At 46.8% G+C, this 18,534-nt stretch overlaps 1 protein-coding gene across 3 annotated transcripts in view; it reads left to right on the top strand.

The window, feature by feature from the left end:
- Positions 1-17,318, top strand: part of LOC143761275 (zinc-regulated GTPase metalloprotein activator 1B-like) — a 179,042-nt gene extending 161,724 nt beyond the window's left edge. The window contains exons 15-16 of one of the 3 annotated variants that reach the window (XR_013212262.1): positions 8,303-8,524; positions 17,083-17,318. Coding sequence is in view for 2 of the 3 variants with exons in the window: in XM_077249092.1 (XP_077105207.1) it covers positions 8,303-8,426; positions 17,083-17,141 (183 nt within the window). In the remaining variant the exon portion in view is untranslated. The remainder of the gene's footprint in view (positions 1-8,302; positions 8,525-17,082) is intronic. The other 2 variants (XM_077249092.1, XM_077249093.1) reach the window with 2 other exon arrangements.
- The last annotated feature ends 1,216 nt before the right edge of the window (positions 17,319-18,534 follow it).

The following is an 18,534-nucleotide window of genomic DNA, read 5'->3' as shown; positions in this document are numbered from 1 at the left end:
AACCAAGTACACACACGCCGGCAGTAGTCACAGTGCACAATTTGGGAGGAGAAAAATGTCAATCAGAAATGGGGGAAGGCCCCCAATATGTAAATAAATGGAGACGTAGCGGTGCATTAAACTCTTGGCTAGGGTTGAGCGACTTTTACTTTTTCAGGATCGTTTTGGGTTTTGGGAAACCCGACTTTGTCAAAAGTCGGGTCGGGTGAAATCGGCCGATTATTGCGAAAAGTCGGGGATCCGACCGAAATACGAAACCCAATGCAAGTCAATGGAGAATCAAAGTCGGCAGTGAGTGGAGGACAGGAAAACACCAACAGAGCCCATTTTAATGCCAAAAACATCAATTCTTGTTACTTAAGCTTGTCAATCTTAATTTACCTTATAATAATAGTTAGCCATTGAAAATTTGGGGGTCATTTGGCAACAGTTGTGGGGGGAGTAGGGCTGGCTCAAGTTTTTCGTGGGCCTAGGAAACGCGGACTACGTCACGGCGGTGGAGCAGGGAGAGGTAAGCATTTCCACTTTGCAAGTGCTGTGATCATGAGCAAGCAGGGGGGGCACACTCATTCGCATTGCCACTGGCACATTGCCCCTCAAAGTACGGCGTTGTGATTGACGGCGGTGGCGCCTCCCACCGGCAGAGACACTTTTGCGTACTATGAGGGGCCCTGTGCCAGTGACGTCGCCAATGAGTATGCCCCCCACCTGTTGAAGGAATCGGCACTTTCATCTGCACCTTCCTCTTTGTCCCCGTGTAAGGTGGTGTAGTATGCGGGAAGGGGAACCAGACTTTCTGCAGGGTCAGATACTGGCTATGTAGAGTGCAAGGGGAATTTAGTGGTCTGGGTCAATGTACCAGCAGACTCATCTAGCAGTGGCTGGGCAATGGGCAGGATGAGGAGGAAACACAGATATAGGCCCAAAGAATAAAGTAGGCGAAATGCAGTTCAAAATTGGTAACAGGAGTAAACAGGCAGCACTGCTTTGTTCAGTGGAGGAGAACAGCAAGGAGCGGCAGACACCGTTAGTAGGCCCAACCAAACCAGTAGGCCAAATGCAGTTTTAAAATTCCTATAGGCCGAAAGCCTGAAGATGGAAGGTCAGTAGAAAAACACAGTAGAATACCAAGGAGCGGCAGACACCGTTAGTAGGCCCAACCAAACTAGCAGGCCAAATGCACTTTAATATGTGATATCGGCTGCAAATTGAGGCTCTGCTTTGTGCAGTGAAGGACAGCTGTAATGAGTGGCGCAGACAGACACAGGTAGTAGGCCTAAATTTAAAAAGTTGGCTCAATGCAGTTTAAAATTGGTTACAGGGCTACACAGGCGGCAGAGCGTTGTTAAGCGGAGGACGATTGTCAGGACTGGAGTGGCCCAGACAGACTTGGTAGGCCTAAAATAAAAAAGTAGGCGCAATGCAGTTAAAAATGGGTAACAGGGGTACACAGGCAGCATTGTTTTGTTAGGCGGAGGACGATTGCTAGGAGTGGCGCAGACAGACTTACTAGGCCTAAAATAAAAAAAGTAGGCTCAATGCAGTTCAAAATAGGTAACAGGTACACAGGCAGCATTGTTTTGGTCAGGGGAGGACGATTAGTAGGAGTGGCGCAGACAGACTTACTAGGCCTAAAATAAAAAGTAGGCTCAATGCAGTTTAAAATGGGTAACAGGGGTACACAGGCAGCATTGTTTTGTTAGGCGGAGGACGATTGCTAGGAGTGGCGCAGACAGACTTACTAGGCCTAAAATAAAAAAAGTAGGCTCAATGCAGTTCAAAACGGGTAACAGGTACACAGGCAGCATTGTTTTGGTCAGCGGAGGACGATTAGTAGGAGTGGCGCAGACAGACTTACTAGGCCTAAAATAAAAAAAGTAGGCTCTATGCAGTTCAAAATGGGTAACGGGTACACAGGCAGCATTGTTTTGGTCAGCGGAGGACAAGTAGTAGGAGTGGCGCAGACAGACTTACTAGGCCTAAAATAAAAAAGTAGGCTCAATGCAGTTTAAAATGGGTAACAGGGGTACACAGGCAGCATTGTTTTGTTAGGCGGAGGACGATTGCTAGGAGTGGCGCAGACAGACTTACTAGGCCTAAAATAAAAAAAGTAGGCTCAATGCAGTTCAAAATGGGTAACAGGTACACAGGCAGCATTGTTTTGGTCAGCGGAGGACGATTAGTAGGAGTGGCGCAGACAGACTTACTAGGCCTAAAATAAAAAAGTAGGCTCAATGCAGTTTAAAATGGGTAACAGGGGTACACAGGCAAGCACTGGTTTGGTCAGCGGAGGACGATTGCTAGGAGTGACGCAGACAGACTTACTAGGCCTAAAATAAAAAAGTTGGCTCAATGCAGTTCTAAACTGGTAACAGGAGTAAACTGGTGGCACTGCTTTGTTCGGTGGAGGACAACTGGAATAAGTGGCTGACACAGTACGTTGGCCAAAATAGTAAAGCGGGCTAAATGTCTGCCAAAAAAATGTTCGTAAATAAACAGGTGGCAAAGCAACGTACAGGGGTGGGTTCCTCTGCTGAGTACCAGATAGTGGTAGTTCGCGCACTGTATTCACTGGTCAAAATGGAGGGCATGGTCCCTGTATATATTTACTATCATCTCTCAATTTGTATTGGCAGTGCCATTGAAGGATTTAACAGCACCGACTAAACAGCGGTGGAGCACTGTTTGAGCTGGGGGGGAGGAGGGGAAACACTCTCTCGTGGGCGGCGGTACTGGCCCAGGGCCCCTCATATTACGACGGTGTGTCTGACGTTGGTTGTGCACCCCCACCGCCAGAGACACTTAATTGTACTATGAGGGACCCTGTGCCAGTGCCGTCGGCCAAAAGTGGGCACACCCACCTGTCCAGGCAAACGGCACTCGCACGGGTGCTTGCGCCAAGTGGTGACCACGGGCCCGTGGGGGGAGTCCGCCCACTTAGGGAGGTGTTAAAAATGGCCTATGGTGGACATTCATCAGCAGCAAATGGAGGAATTGGAGCAGTCAGTAAGAGGAGTCCAAAAGCAAGACCTTTTTTAATGAGAGCTACATGTCAGCAGGGGAAGGTGGGGCAAAAGAATTTGTAATCCATGATTGGTTCATTGTAATGAAGGTTAGATCATCAACATTTTGGGTAGCCAGACGTGTCCTTTTTTCAGTCAGTATTGAACCAGCAGCACTGAAGACTCTTTCTGATAGCACACTGGCAGCAGAGCAAGCGAGCTCCTGTAATGCATATTCTGCCAATTCAGGCCAGGTGTCTAGTTTAGATGCCCAGTAATCAAAGGGGAATGACCTGTGAGGGAGAACATCGATAAGGGAGGAAAAGTAGTTTGTAACCATACTGGACAAATGCTGTCTCCTGTCACTTTGAATCGATGCAGCTGTCCCTGTCGTGTCAGCGGTCATTGAAAAATCACTCCACAACCTTGTCATAAAACCCCTCTGACCAACGCCACATCGGATTTCCGCACCGCTAACATCTCTGCCATGTTGCCCCCTACGGCTCGTGTGAGAACCATCACCGCCGCTGTGTGCTGGGAATGCCAGAACCAAACGGTCTACAAGAGTTGCTTGTTTGGCAGCCAATATTTGCTCTAGGTTCTCATGTGGCATGATATTTTGCAATTTCCCTTTGTAGCGTGGATCCAGTAGGCAGGCCAACCAGTAATCGTCATCGGTCATCATTTTGACAATGCGGGGGTCCCTTTTTAGGATACGCAAGGCATACTCAGCCATGTGGGCCAATGTTCCAGGTGTCAATTCACTGCTTCTGCTGGGTTGAGGAGCACTTTCTTGCAAATCTACATCACAAGTGTCCCGCAAGAAACCTGTACCAGACCTTGCAACGGCACCAGTTTCTATTGCCCCGAGAAGCTCCCTCCTCCCATACATATTCATGCCCATCATCCTCCTCCTCATCCTCTTCGTCCGCCACCTCGTCCTGGACAGTTCCCTGACCAGACAATGGCTGGCTGTCATCAAGGCTTCCCTCCTCCTCGGCTGCAGACGCCTGCTCCTTAATGTGCGTCAAACTTTGCATCAGCAGACGCATAAGTGGGATGCTCATGCTTATGATGGCGTCGTCTGCACTTACCAGCCGTGTGCATTCCTCAAAACACTGAAGGACTTGACAGAGGTCTTGTAGCTTCGACCACTGCACACCAGACAACTCCATGTCTGCCATCCAACTGCCTGCCCATGTATGCGTATCCTCCCACAAATAAATGACAGCACGCCTCTGTTCACACAGCCTCTGAACCATGTGCAGTGTGGAGTTCCACCTTGTTGCAACATCTATAATTAGGCGGTGCTGTGGAAGATTTAGCGATCGCTGATGGTTCAGCATACGGCTGGAGTGTACGGGCGACCGGCGGATGTGCGAACAAAGTTTTCGCACCTTCAAGAGCAGGGCTGGTAACTCCGGATAATTTTTCAGGAAGCACTGCATCACCAGGTTCAAAGTGTGAGCCAAGCAAGGTATGTGTTTAAGTTGTGAAAGGGCTATGGCAGCCATAAAATTCCTTCCGTTATCACTGACTACCTTGCCTGCCTCAAGATGTACACTGCCCAGCCATGACTCACTTTCTTGCTGCAAGAACTCGGCCAGTACTTCCGCGGTGTGTCTGTTGTTGCCCAAACACTTCATTTCCAACACAGCCTGCTGACGCTTACCACTAGCTGTTCCATAATGAGACACCTCGTGTGCAACACTGGCAGCTGCGGATGGAGTTGCCAGGCGACTGCGCTCTGTGGACGAGCTGTCGCTTCTGGAGGAGGAGGAGGAGGAGGGGTGTCGAACGCCTACTGCCAACTGTTTCCTAGACCGTGGGCTAGGCAGAACTGTCCCACTATGGCTGTCCCCGTGGACCCTGCATCCACCACATTAACCCAGTGCGCCGTGATGGACACGTAACGTCCCTGGCCATGCCTACTGGTCCATGCATCTGTGGTGAGGTGCACCTTTCCACTGACAGACTGCCTCAGTGCATGGACAATGCGGTCTTTGACATGCTGGTGGAGGGCTGGGATGGCTTTTCTTGCAAAGTGGCGGCGACTGGGTAGGTCATAGCGTGGTACTGCGTAGGCCATCAGGTCTTTGAAAGCTTTGCTTTCGACCAACCGGTAGGGCATCATCTCTAATGAGATTAATCTGGCAATGTGGGCGTTCAAACCCTGTGTATGCGGATGAGAGGATGAGTACTTTCTTTTCCTCACGAGAGTCTCCTCTAGGGTGAGCTGGACAGGAGACCTGCAGATGGTGGAACTAGCGGTGGTGGCGGGGGTGGACATGGCGGATTGAGGGACAGTTGGTGATGTTGGCCTACATACAGTGCTTCCTACAAATAACCTTCTGATTTCCTGCCTGCTTTGGCCTTGCGACGATCCCTCCACATTAGCTGCTGGTGGTGTCCGAACCGGTGGGCTTACAGTGAGGGAAGCAATGTAGTGTTGCTGACTACCTTCATTCTGACCAGGTGCACCAACGGTACAGGACGTTTTTTAGTTTGTCCAGGCTTGCAAGTGCATGCTGTTTAAATGTCTACGCATGCACGTTGTATTTAAATTTTGAAGAATCTTCCCTCTGCTAAAGGTCTTTGAGCATTTCTTACAGATCACTTTAGACTGATCATTGGGATCTTGGTCAAAAAAATGCCACACTGCACTCTTCCTACTATGGAATTCCTTTTCAGGCATTGCACGCTGTGCAACTTTCAGCGGTTGGCCACGCTGTCCTAAAACTGTTTTTGTCACACGTTTTGGGCCTGATACGGGCCTGGCTGATGACAGCTGTTGCGATGTAGATTGGTATTGCTGCGGATAACCCTCCTCCGCTTGTGAGCTAGTGCCAGCGGCACCCTCTTCCCCCAATGGCTGCCAATCTGGGTCAAGAACTGGGTCATCTATCACCTCCTCCTCCACAATGTCATGTGCACCTTCCTCAGTGTCACCGTGTAAGCCGGTGCTATTGTGTTCGGGACAGGGCACCATAGTCTCATCAGGGTCAGATTCTGGCTTAGGAAACTGCGAGGTCAATGTAGTGATCTGAGTCAATGGAACAGCATCATAATCTAGCTGTGGCTGTGCATCAGTGCACTCCATGTCCGATTCTTCTTGTACTGGGCAGTGTACAATTTCCCTTTCTATCCCTGGCACGGTATGGGTAAAGAGCTCCATGGAGTAACCTGTAGTGTCGCCTGACGCATCCTTCACTTTTGGTTTGGGAGAAGGACACAAGGAAACGTCTTTTTCCGGACCGGAAGCATCCACTGATGACTGGCTGCTCTTAGATTTTGAACTTTGGGAAGAGGAGGCGAAAGAGCTAGAGGCTGAGTCAGCAAGGAAAGACAAAACTTTTTCCTGCTGCTTCGGCTTTAAAAGCTGTTTTCCTACTCCCAGGTAAGGGAGCCTTCGAGGCCTTGTGTAGCCAGACGATGACGCAGGCTCAACACCTCCAGCCTTAGGTGCTACTGTGCTTTTGCCACTACCACCAGATGCAGCACCACCACCATCATCAGTACTAGCTGGCAACCCCCGCCCACGGCCTCTTCCACCAGACTTCCTCATTTTTTGGGGGGAGACACTGAACCACAACTCTGGCCCAGTGGTATAACACAACACTATGAACGTGGCAGAAAGTGGCTGCCTGATATATGACGCACTAGCAGTACAGCAGAATATAAACTGTGTGAGAAATACTATCTCACTTTTGGGGGGTGACACTGAACCACAACTCTGGCCCAGTGGTATAACACAACACTATGAACGTGGCAGAAAGTGGCTGCCTGATATACGACGCACTAGCAGTACAGCAGAATATAAACTGTGTGAGAAATGCTATCTCACTTTTGGGGGGTGACACTGAACCACAACTCTGGCCCAGTGGTATAACACAACACTATGAACGTGGCAGAAAGTGGCTGCCTGATATACGACGCACTAGCTGTACAGCAGAATATAAACTGTGTGAGAAATACTATCTCACTTTTGGGGGGTGACACTGAACCACAACTCTGGCCCAGTGGTATAACACAACACTATGAACGTGGCAGAAAGTGGCTGCCTGATATACGATGCACTAGCAGTACAGCAGAATATAAACTGTGTGAGAATTACTATCTCACTTTTGGGGGGAGACACTGAACCACAACTCTGGCCCAGTAGTATAACACAACACTATGAACGTGGCAGAAAGTGGCTGTAATTATTATAAAAAAAAAATTGCAATAACTAGCTTCCTACAATGAGCTCAGGGCAAGTATGGCAGCAATAAAAAGGACTGCTGAACAAAAAAATTGCTAGACAAATAAACAAGACAGGTAACTGTGCAGAAAGGAGCAACAGGATTTTTGCTTTGAAAAAAGCAGTTGGTTTGCACAGCACCGTGCACACAGCTATGCAGCTGCTGCACTAAAATACGACCTCCACTGTCCCTGCACAAAAAGGTGGTGTGGGACAGTGAAAATCGCTCCAGCACAAGCGGTTTGGGGGTTTATATTTCCTTCCTAACTCTGTCCCTGCTTCTGACTAACTGCACCAAACTCTCCCTATGCTCAGATCGGCAGAAGTAAGATGGCGGTCGGTGTGCACGCCCCTTTATAGCCCCTGTGATGCCGCAGACAGCGAGCCAATCACTGCCATGCCCTTCTCTAAGATGGTGGGGACAGAGACCTATGTCATCACGCTTCCCACACTCTGCATCCTCCTTCATTGGATGAAAAACGGCAGTAACAGCGTCATACAAAACGCGACTTTGGCGCTCTGATCGTGTACCGCATGGCCGATCCCACACTAGGATCGGTTCGGGTTTCATGAAACCCGACTTTGCCTAAAAGTCGCCGATTTATGAAAATGACCAATCCGTTTCGCTCAACGCTACTCTTGCAACACCAATGGTGCATTGGAGCCACCTCATCTGCATACAGGTTAAAAGTTTTTTTCTTAGGCACGGTAAAAAAAACCCACAATTTGAAAAACGGACATGTATTGCCTTTTTTTTGACAAAAAAACTGATTTGAATATCTGAATGATAAAAATTTTCACAGTTCTTTTAACCATATTTATATAAGACGAACAAAAAAATTCCTGAAAATGTAAATGATCTGGCCTTGAACTGGTTAAGAGCTGAATTTTTACTATGACTACATTTAAATTTATCTTGTGTAATCATGGCCACTTGTGGTCTACTATAGAGAAATAAAAACATGTCCAGGACAAACCCCTTAAGAGTGTAATATTGTACATATACTTGAATGTTTCTTTAAATCTAGTTCTGTTCTTGATAATAATTTCTGTATTGTAGGGTTTGGTGGCGGTAGACAATAAGCACCAGCAGGTGATAGTACAAGGAATTCATGAGCTGTACGACCTTGAAGAAACACAAGTGACCTGGGAAGGAGAAAAACTAAATCGGATGGTGTTTATAGGTAACTAGGTTGTCATGCTGATTGACAGCCAGCTCCCCGCTATGTATCCGCGGCAGGAGTGGTCATTGACCGCTCTGAGTCGGCACCAAATAGAACAGGCAAGTAGTTACTAACTACTTAAAGTTAACTACATAAAGATATGTGTGGCCAGTATTGGATATTATATTTCATATTGTACAGAAAAATGAGGGAGCCAACAACACAGAAAATGTGATAGGACTGTTTTAATAATAGCAAAGCAATGTCTGAAGATTGGTAAGCCATGTGTTAGAAAACCATTTAAGATTACTAAATCATTAGCGCCATTGTGTTTTAAAACATAATGTTTTTCTCACTCCCTCCAAAAATTATTAATATTTTTTCATCTATTGTTCCCTCCCTAAAATGGTTCCATTAATCATAAACTCATTTGACAAAAACAAGCTTTCTTGCAGGTGTTGACAGCAGTTAGTAACAAGAATTGCTATGGCCTTAAATTCAATTTACAGTTGTGTGAAAAAGTGTTTGACCCCCCCAAATTTCCTATTCTTTTGCATGCTTGTCACACTTAAATGTTTCAGATCACCAAGCAAATTTAAATATTAGTCAAAGATAACACAACTAAACACAAAATGCAGTTTTTATTATTAAGGGAAGAAGAAATCCAAACCTAAAGGCCATTGTTTGAAAAAGTGATTCTCCCCGCCCCCCCCTTTAAAACATAACTGTAGTTTTTGAGAAGCTGAGTTACAATTCTCTAGCCACACACAGGCCTGATTATTGCCACTCCTGTTCTCAATCAAGAAATCTGGGGCTGTTTTGCGGCTCCAAGAGCTGGAAGACTTTCTGTGGTAAATGGAATTATGAGTTCTGCTATCTACTAAAAAATCCTCAAGGAGAATGCCTGGCAAGCCATCTGTTCATTACCTCAAGACAATGATCCAAAACACACCAGCAAGTCCACCTCTGAATGGGTTAATAAAAACAAAATTAAGACTTTGGAGTAGCCTAGTCAAATCCTGACCTTAATCCAATTGAGATGCTGTGGCTTGACCTTAAAAAGGTGGTTCATGCTCGGAAACCCACCAATGTGGCTGAATTAGAGCAATTCTGCAAATTCTGCAAAATTCCTCCAGAGCGTTGTAAAAGACTCATTGCCAGTTATCTCATATGCTTGATTGCAGTTTGTGCTGCTAAGGGTGGCCCAACCAGTTATTCAGTTTAGGAGCAATCACTTTTTCACACAGAGCCCTGTAGGTGTGGATTTCTTTTTCCCTTAATAATAAAGACCTTTATTTAACCCCTTCACCCCCAAGGGTGGTTTGCACGTTAATGACCGGGCCAATTTTTACAATTCTGACCACTGTCCCTTTATGAAGTTATAACTCCGAAACGCTTCAACGGATCTTAGCGATTCTGAGATTGTTTTCTTGTAACATATTGTACTTCATGATAGTGGTAAAATTTCTTCGATATCACTTGCGTTTATTTGTGAAAAAAAAGGAAAATTGGCGAAAATTTTGAAAATTTGGCAATTTTCCAACTTTGAATTTTTATTCTGTTAAACCAGAGAGTTATGTGACACAAAATAGTTAATAAATAACATTTCCCACATGTTTACTTTACATCAGCGCAATTTTGGAAACAAAATTTTTTTTTTTTAGGAAGTTATAAGGGTTAAAATTTGAACAGCAATTTCTCATTTTTACAACATAATTTACAAAACCATTTTTTTTAGGGACCACCTCACATTTGAAGTCATTTTGAGGGGTCTATATGGCAGAAAATACCAAAAAGTGACACCATTCTGAAAACTGCACCCCTCAAGCTGCTCAAAACCACATTCAAGAAGTTTATTAACCCTTCAGGTGTTTCACAGCAGCAGAAGCAACATAGAAGGAAAAAATTTACATTTTACTTTTTAGTCACAAAAATGATCTTTCAGCAATAATTTTTTTAATTTCCCAAGGGTAAAAAGAGAAAATGGACCTTAAAAGTTGTTGCCCAATTTGTCTTGAGTACGCTGATACCCCACATGTGAGGGAGAACCACTTTTTGGGCGCACGGCAGAGCTCAGAAGGAAAGGAGCGTCGTTTGACATTTTCAAGCTAAAATTGGCTGCAATTGAAATCGGACGCCATGTCGTGTTTGGCCAGCCCCTGATGTGCCTAAACAGTGGAAACACCCCATAAGTGACACCATTTTGGAAACTAGACCCCCTAAGGAACTTATCTAGATGCGTCGTGAGCACTTTTATCCCCCAAGTGCTTCACGAAAGTTTATAACGCCCGGGTGTGAAAATAAAAAATCCTATTTTTTCTACAAACATGATCGTTTAGTCCCCAATTTTTTATTTTCTCAAGGGTAGCAGGAGAAATTGGACCCCAAAAGTTGTTGTCCAATTTGTCCTGAGTACACTGATACCCCATATGTGGGGGGGAACCACTGTTTGGGCGCATGGCAGGGCTCAGAAGGAAAGGGGCGCCCTTTGACATTTTCAAGCTAAAATTGGCTGGAATTGAGATCGGATGTCATGTCGTGTTTGGCGAGCCCCTGATGTGCCTAAACAGTGGAAACCCCCCATAAGTGACCCCATTTTGGAAACTAGACCCCCTAAGGAACTTATCTAGATGTGTCGTGAGCACTTTTATCCCCCAAGTGCTTCACGAAAGTTTATAACGCCCGGGTGTGAAAATAAAAAATCCCATTTTTTCTACAAACATGATCGTTTAGTCCTCAATTTTTTATTTTCTCAAGGGTAGCAGGAAAAATTGGACCCCAAAAGTTGTTGTCCAATTTGTCCTGAGTACGCTGATACCCCATATGTGGGGGGGAACCACTGTTTGGGCGCATGGCAGGGCTCAGAAGGAAAGGAGCGCCCTTTGACATTTTCAAGCTAAAATTGGCTGGAATTGAGATCGGATGTCATGTCGTGTTTGGCGAGCCCCTGATGTGCCTAAACAGTGGAAACCCCCCATAAGTGACCCCATTTTGGAAACTAGACCCCCTAAGGAACTTATCTAGATGTGTCGTGACTCGTGAGCACTTTTATCCCCCAAGTGCTTCACGAAAGTTTATAACGCCCGGGCGTGAAAATAAAAAATCCTATTTTTTCCCCACAAAAATGATCTTTCAGTCCCCAATTTTTTATTTTCCCAAGGGTAACAGGAGAAATTGGACCCCAAAAGTTGTTGTCCAATTTGTCCTGGGTACGCTGGTACCACATATGTGGGAGAAAACTACTGTTTAAGCACACTTCGGGGCTCGGAAGGGAAGCAGTGACGATTTGGAATGCAGACTTTGATGGACTGGTTCTGAGGGCGTCATGTTCCGTTTGCAGAGCCCCTGATGTGCCTAAACAGTAGAAACCCCCCATAAGTGACCCCATTTTGGAAACTAGACCCCCTAAGGAACTTATCTAGATGTGTCGTGAGCACTTTTATCCCCCAAGTGCTTCACGAAAGTTTATAACGCCCGGGCGTGAAAATAAAAAATCCTATTTTTTCCCCACAAAAATGATCTTTCAGTCCCCAATTTTTTATTTTCCCAAGGGTAACAAGAGAAATTGGACCCCAAAAGTTGCTGTCCATTTTGTTCTGAGTACGCTGGTACCCCATATGTGGGAAAAAACTGTTTGGGCACTTCGGGACTCAGAAGGGAAGCAGTGACGATTTGGAATGCAGACTTTGATGGACTGGTTCTGAGGGCGTCATGTTCCGTTTGCAGAGCCCCTGATGTGCCTAAACAGTAAAAAAAAACCACAAGTGACATCATTTTGGAACCTAGACCCCCATGGAACTTACTTAGATGTGCCCCCTCTTTGGAACTAATCTACTGGTTCCTAATTAGTAGTGCATGGAGGTGTGGTACAATTTGAAGCAGTCCTTCATACACAGGCCAGGTTTGTCGGGGCAGGTGTCGCATTGATAGATGGTGTCCTTGCGTACTCCTCGTTTGTAGCACACTCGGCACCTTTTTTGCGGCTTACCTTTTCTACCAGTTGGCGGGACCACCCCCGGAAAATGCTGACCTGGTACAATACGAGCACCCTCAGTTCCGGAAGTACTGGGGCCCGCTCCTTCCCTCGTGCCAAACATCAGGGCCTTAACCACTACCTCCTGGAACTGAAGGTACGTCGTATCGGTGTGGCGTGCACATCGTGACAGCAGGAAAGCATTAAGCATTGCCATTTGTACGATGTACACCGACAGCTTTTTGTGCCACACCTTGGCCTTCCTCAAAGCACTGTACGGTTGGAGGAGTTGATCGGAGAGATCAACGCCCCCCATGTTTTTGTTGTACCCCAGTACACAGTCCGGTTTGCAGACCTGTCTAGAGGTACCCCGTACAGTGCTGAGGGCGCTGCCATCACCGTGTATGGTGGTCAACAGAAGGACATCCCTCTTGTCCTTGTACTTGACCACCAGCAGGTGGTCGCTACATTGGGCTTTGCTCTCACCTTTTCTGAGCATCTGCCCAAGTAGCGTCTTCGGGAGGCCTCTCTGATTTTTGCGGACAGTACCGCAGGCTGCGGTACCTCGCGCAGAGAGGGATTTGTAGAGTGGGATGCTGGAATAAAAGTTATCGGTGTAGAGGTGATAACCTTTATCCAGCAGTGGGTGCACCAAATCCCACACTATTTTCCCACTCACTCCCAAGACAGGGGGACACTCAGGCGGTTCAATCCTGCTGTCCTTCCCTTCGTAAACTCTAAAGCTGTGGGTGTACCCTGAGGTACTCTCACACAGCTTGTAGAGTTTGATTCCGTACCTGGCCCTTTTGCTGGGCAGGTATTGACGGAATCTGAGCCGCCCCTTAAAATGAACCAAGGACTCATCCACACAGATGTCCCTTTTGGGCACGTACACTTCAGCAAACTTTTTGCTGAAGTGTTCGATGACCGGCCGAACTTTGAACAGACGGTCAAAATTGGGGTCATCTCGTGCGGGACACTGTGCATTATCGGAATAATGCAGGAATTTTTGGATGGCCTCAAAACGCGTCCGAGCCATGACCATTCGGCACACTGGAGTGTTATATAAAATATCCACACTCCAATATTGCCGAAGTTCTGGCTTCTTCACGATCCCCATGTGGAGGACCAGGCCCCAAAACTGCATCATTTCAACTGCGTCTGCAGGAGACCAGTTAGAAAATGATGAACCGGGGTTTTGCTCCAAAAATTGCCAAGCATATAAATTAGTTTGCTCCACCATGAGGTTAACAAAATCCTCAGAGAAAAAGACTTTGAAAAAGTCTATTTCTGTGAGGCCGGTGGTGTCAAACCTGATTCCTGATTCTGCCACAAAATCAGGAATCAGTGGCTCGTAATTTTCGGGGGGGCGAGGTCCATATGGGGTCCGAAGAAGGGCGCGCTGGTTCATCTTCAGGAGTGGGTGCTGCGTCATCTTCTCTCCTGGGGCGTCTGCGAGGCGGTTCCGCAGGACCCGAGAAGGAGGAGGAAGAGGATGAAGAATCTGAAGAGTAAAGGAATGTGGGATCCTCTCCCTCGCTATCAGTGTCGGAGGCAAGAAAAGAATATGCCTCCTCTGCTGAATAGCGCTGCTGGGACGAACGGGGCGAACGGGACATTTTTTGTGTGAGTATGGTGCTTGGGTGCAATTTATTGGAACTATGTGTACGTGTGGGGGGGGGTAGTGTTTGGTGCAAACTTCTGAAAAGTAAAAGCTAAAAGAAAAAAAGCAAATAGGGAAAAAAAATACCTGTGAAAGGAAAAGTCTAAAACAGCAGGCCCTAGCTCTGATAAGTGAACTGCGTCACTTATCAAAGTTCGGCGCCTGCTGGGTGTGTGAATGGGGATGTGGAAAAAACGCCAGGCACGAGAGCTCTGATAAGTGAACCGAGTCACTTATCAAAGTTCGGCGGCGGCGGCTGGGTGCGCGGACGGGGATGTGGAAAAAAAAAAAAGAAACGAAAGGCACGGGTTCAGACGCAGCGGCGGGGTGCGCGCAAGGGGATGTGGAAAAAAAAAAAGAAACGAAAGGCACGGGTTCAGACGCAGCGGCGGGGTGCGCGCAAGGGGATGTGGAAAAAAAAAAAAAGAAACGAAAGGCACGGGTTCAGACGCAGCGGCGGGGTGCGCGCAAGGGGATGTGGAAAAAAAAAAGAAACGAACGGCACGGGTTCAGACGCAGCGGCGGGGTGTGCGCAAGGGGATGTGGAGGAGAAAAGTGAGCACGAGTGTTGATCGGTGAAATGCGTCACCAATCAACGCTCGGCGGCACTAAGGGGGGTGAAAAAGAAAAGAGAGCACGAGTGTTGATCGGTGAACTGCGTCACCAATCAACGCTCGGCGGCTGCTAAATTTGGGCACGGACGGACGCGGCGCAAAGTGAGGGGGAAGGGGGGATGGGGGGTAAGGGGGGATGGGGGGGGTAAGAAAGATCGGGCCGGGATCGGGGTATCAACACTTACGGTTGTAGTCTCTCTTCTTTCTTCTGTCTTCTTTCTTCTGTCTTCTTTCTTTTGTTTTTTTAGCGAGAATTATGGTGTCACAGGCTACTGTGGCACCACAAGTCTCAGCACAGGAGGGGGATCTGACAGCGTGACCGCTCTGCAGGAACCCTCACCAAGTGTGAGGATTCCTGCAGAGCAGTCAGACAGGTCAGGGACAGGTGAGACAGGTCACAGAGCGGTCACACAGCGGTCACACCGCTGCTGTGACCTGTGATTGGTGGGATCGATGATCACATCGATCCCACCAATCAGGGGAGGCCCTGGTGACGCCGGTGTTGCTAGGCACTAGCCTATGATAGGAGCTCACAGCTCCGATCATAGGCAGGTCACCGGCAGGTCACCAGTAGGTGACCGGCAGGTGACCGGTAGGTCACCCCCAGGACACCATCAGGGCACAGCGCGGGCACACCGCTGCTGTGCCCTCTGATTGGCAGAGGATCCGGAGATGAGGCAGGGCACAGGCATTTATATTCAAGCAGGGCACAGCGCGGTAACACCGCCGCTGTGCCCCGCCATTGGCGCGATCGATGTGATCGTCGATCGCGCCAATGCGGCGGGTCTGTGCCCTGATTGACGCGATCGACGATCACATCGATCGCGCCAATCAGCTGCAGGATCCGGACCCATGAGGAGGCAGGGCAGGGCAGAGGGGGCGCCGGTCCAGGCAGGGCACAGCGCGGTAATACCGCCGCTGTGCCCTGCGATTGGCGCGATCGATGTGATCGTCGATCGCGCCAATCCGGGGGGTTTTGGCCGGTGCCTGGCGTTGCCAGGCACCGGCCCCAGGATCGAGTACATCGGTACTCGATCCTAGCCTGGGACCTCACTGTTTCAGCCAATCTGATTGGCTGAAACAGTGAGAAAGGCTGTGATTCGCTGTTCAGAATTGAACAGCCAATCACAGCGATCGGGAGGCCGGGGGGGCGGGGCCATACCCCGAAATGCCGAGGCCATCTTCCCCCAGGTGAGATGGCGTCGGAATTTTAATGCGATCACCGCGACTTAAGTCGCGGTGTCGCATTAAAGGGCATGACGTACTATCCCGTCGGCGGTCATACGGGCCCACCCCACCTCGACGGGATAGTACGTCGGATGTCAGGAAGGGGTTAAAAACTGCTTTTTGTGTTTACTTGTGTTATGTGTCTAATATTTAAATTTGTTTGGTGATCTGAAACATTTAAGTGTGACAAACATGCAAAAGAACAGGAAATCAGGAAGGGGGCAAACACTTTTTTACACAACCGAAGTACATTAAAATGACTTTTCACATGTCATCCTGTCCTAAATTGTTGATGGCACAGGTGCCTGTGAACATGTGCAGTAGGAAGCTTCACACCCCCTTTATTTTTTATGAAAATGTACTCTTAGCCCTGCTGTAATACTTTATATACTGAGCTGTGCTGAGGTGAGAAGAGGCTATTCACATCCTGTCCTTCCTATCTAATACTGGAGATATCAGGTTTGTTGGGGTAAGAATAGTCTACTCACACTGCTGTCCTCCCTGGTAATCTGACTTAATACTGGACATATCAGGGGTGCTGAGGTCAGAAGAGGCTGCTCACACAGCTGGCCACCCTGGAATCGCCAGTACTAGTTCAGAAAGACAGGGTGGACAGCAGTGTGAGCAGAGTTTTCTTACCTCAGCTTCTCTATTATTTCTAGCATTAGATCACCTAAACATAATAGTTTTCAGAGGGAGTGAGAAAAACATTACAAAATTTTAATCAAAATTTTCCTGTGTACCCAAGTGGGTTAATTGGATTTTGTTGCACGCTAACCCTACACATTTGGCATCTATGGGACAGGTCAACAATATGACATTCATGGGGGTCCGACACCCGGCACCCACTGATCAGCTTATATGCGCACTGGCAATGGCCAAATATATGTGATGTATGAGGTGGAACACAGCAGCCGCTGCCGAGCTCTGTATTTTATCTTCCATTCATTTGCTGTGTTCCACCCTGTATTTTGCTTATCTCTGGCCGCTGCTGGGTGTCTGACCCCACCGATTTCATATTGTTGACCTATAATATGGATAAATCATAAGTTAACTTTTGGACGACCACTTTAAGTTGTTGAAAGGGGTCCAGCAGAATCCTGTCAGCCCATTAACAGGCACACGCTGTGACAGCGGCTTCAGTGAGTTCATTTTGTCATGTGTTTCATCAATACAAAATACTGTTTTTTTTGTTTTTAGGTAGACATCTGGATAAAGACATTCTCAAACAGCTTTTTGAATCTACTCTGAGAAGATGACACTTCCATTCCTAATAAAAATGATTGTTGATTGGTGTTTTCTCCTAAAACATGGTTTTGCATTTCTAATTACTGGTTGTTAAAAACAGTGCTCAATTTTATCTCTAAATATGTAATTTATTGTTAATAATAAATGACATCTGTAATAAAACATAAGTTATGATTTCTGAGACTCTTCCCAGGTTCTAATGAATTTATTGATGCCTCCTATACCTGTACAGTGCCTTGAGCCTTGAAAAGTATTCATACCCCTTTTTTTTACATTTTTTTTCACATTACACCCACAAACTTAAATGCATTTTATTGGGATTGTATATGCTCTACCAACACAAAATAACAAGTATTTGTGAAGTGTGAAGGAAATGATTCATGGTTTTCTAAATATTTTTTTTTTTTAAATCTGAAAGTTGGGACTTGCATTTGTACTCATCCCCCCTGAGTCAATACTTTTTAGGTGTAACATTCGCTGCAATTACTTCTGCAAGTCTTTTGGGTTTTGACGCTAACAGCTTTGCACATCTAGAGGCTGAAACTTTTGCCCATTCTTTCTTGCGAAATCTCTTGCTCAGTGAGATTGGATGGAGGGCATCTGTGAACTGCAATTTTCAAGTCTTGCCACAGATTCCCAATGGGATTTAGATCTGCACCAGTCTCTTAAGACTTTTGTAGCATCTATCAGCTTTTTCCTCCAGGATTGCCCAGTATTTAGCTCCATCCATCTTCCCATAAACTCTGACCAGCTTCCCTGTCCTTGCTGAAGAAAAGCATCCTGACAGCATTATGCTGCCACCACCATGTTTCACAGTGGGGATGACATTTTCAGGGTGATGTGCAGGGTTAGTTTTCTACCACACGCAGCATTTTGCATTTATCTACTGTGGTCACATCTGATCAGAGTACCGTCTTCCAAATGCTAGCTGTGTCCCCTACATGACTTTTTGCAATCTGCAAATGGGACTTCTCATGGATTGCTTTAAAAAATCTCTTTCTTCCTGCCACTCTTCCATAAAGGGCAGATTTTTGGAGCATACGACTAATAGTTGTCCTGTGGACAGATTCTCACACCTGAGCTGTGGATCTCTGCAGCTACTCTACAGTGACTACTGGCCTTTAGGCTGCATTTTTTATTAGTGCTCTCGGTAGGTCTTGGCAGGTTTGCAGTTGTGTGAAAAAAATGTGGAAACATACATGGGGTATGAATACTTTTTCAAGGCTTTGTAAATGCTATATTCAGTGCCAATTAAATGCTGTGGTGCCAGCAGGTTTATAGGGATTATCACTTCATACCATTAGTATTAAACTGCCTTACACAAGTGACAATAGCATTTGAAGTTTACTGCCACTTTGTAGTCACTAGTAATTTCTTTGCATCGGGATTTTGGGGAAATTATAT

Source organism: Ranitomeya variabilis, chromosome 1 (assembly GCF_051348905.1).
Source record: "Ranitomeya variabilis isolate aRanVar5 chromosome 1, aRanVar5.hap1, whole genome shotgun sequence".
Taxonomy (NCBI): domain Eukaryota; kingdom Metazoa; phylum Chordata; class Amphibia; order Anura; family Dendrobatidae; genus Ranitomeya; species Ranitomeya variabilis.
The sequence above is the reverse complement of the archived record's forward strand: the minus strand, read 5'-3'. Positions and strand labels throughout refer to the sequence as shown.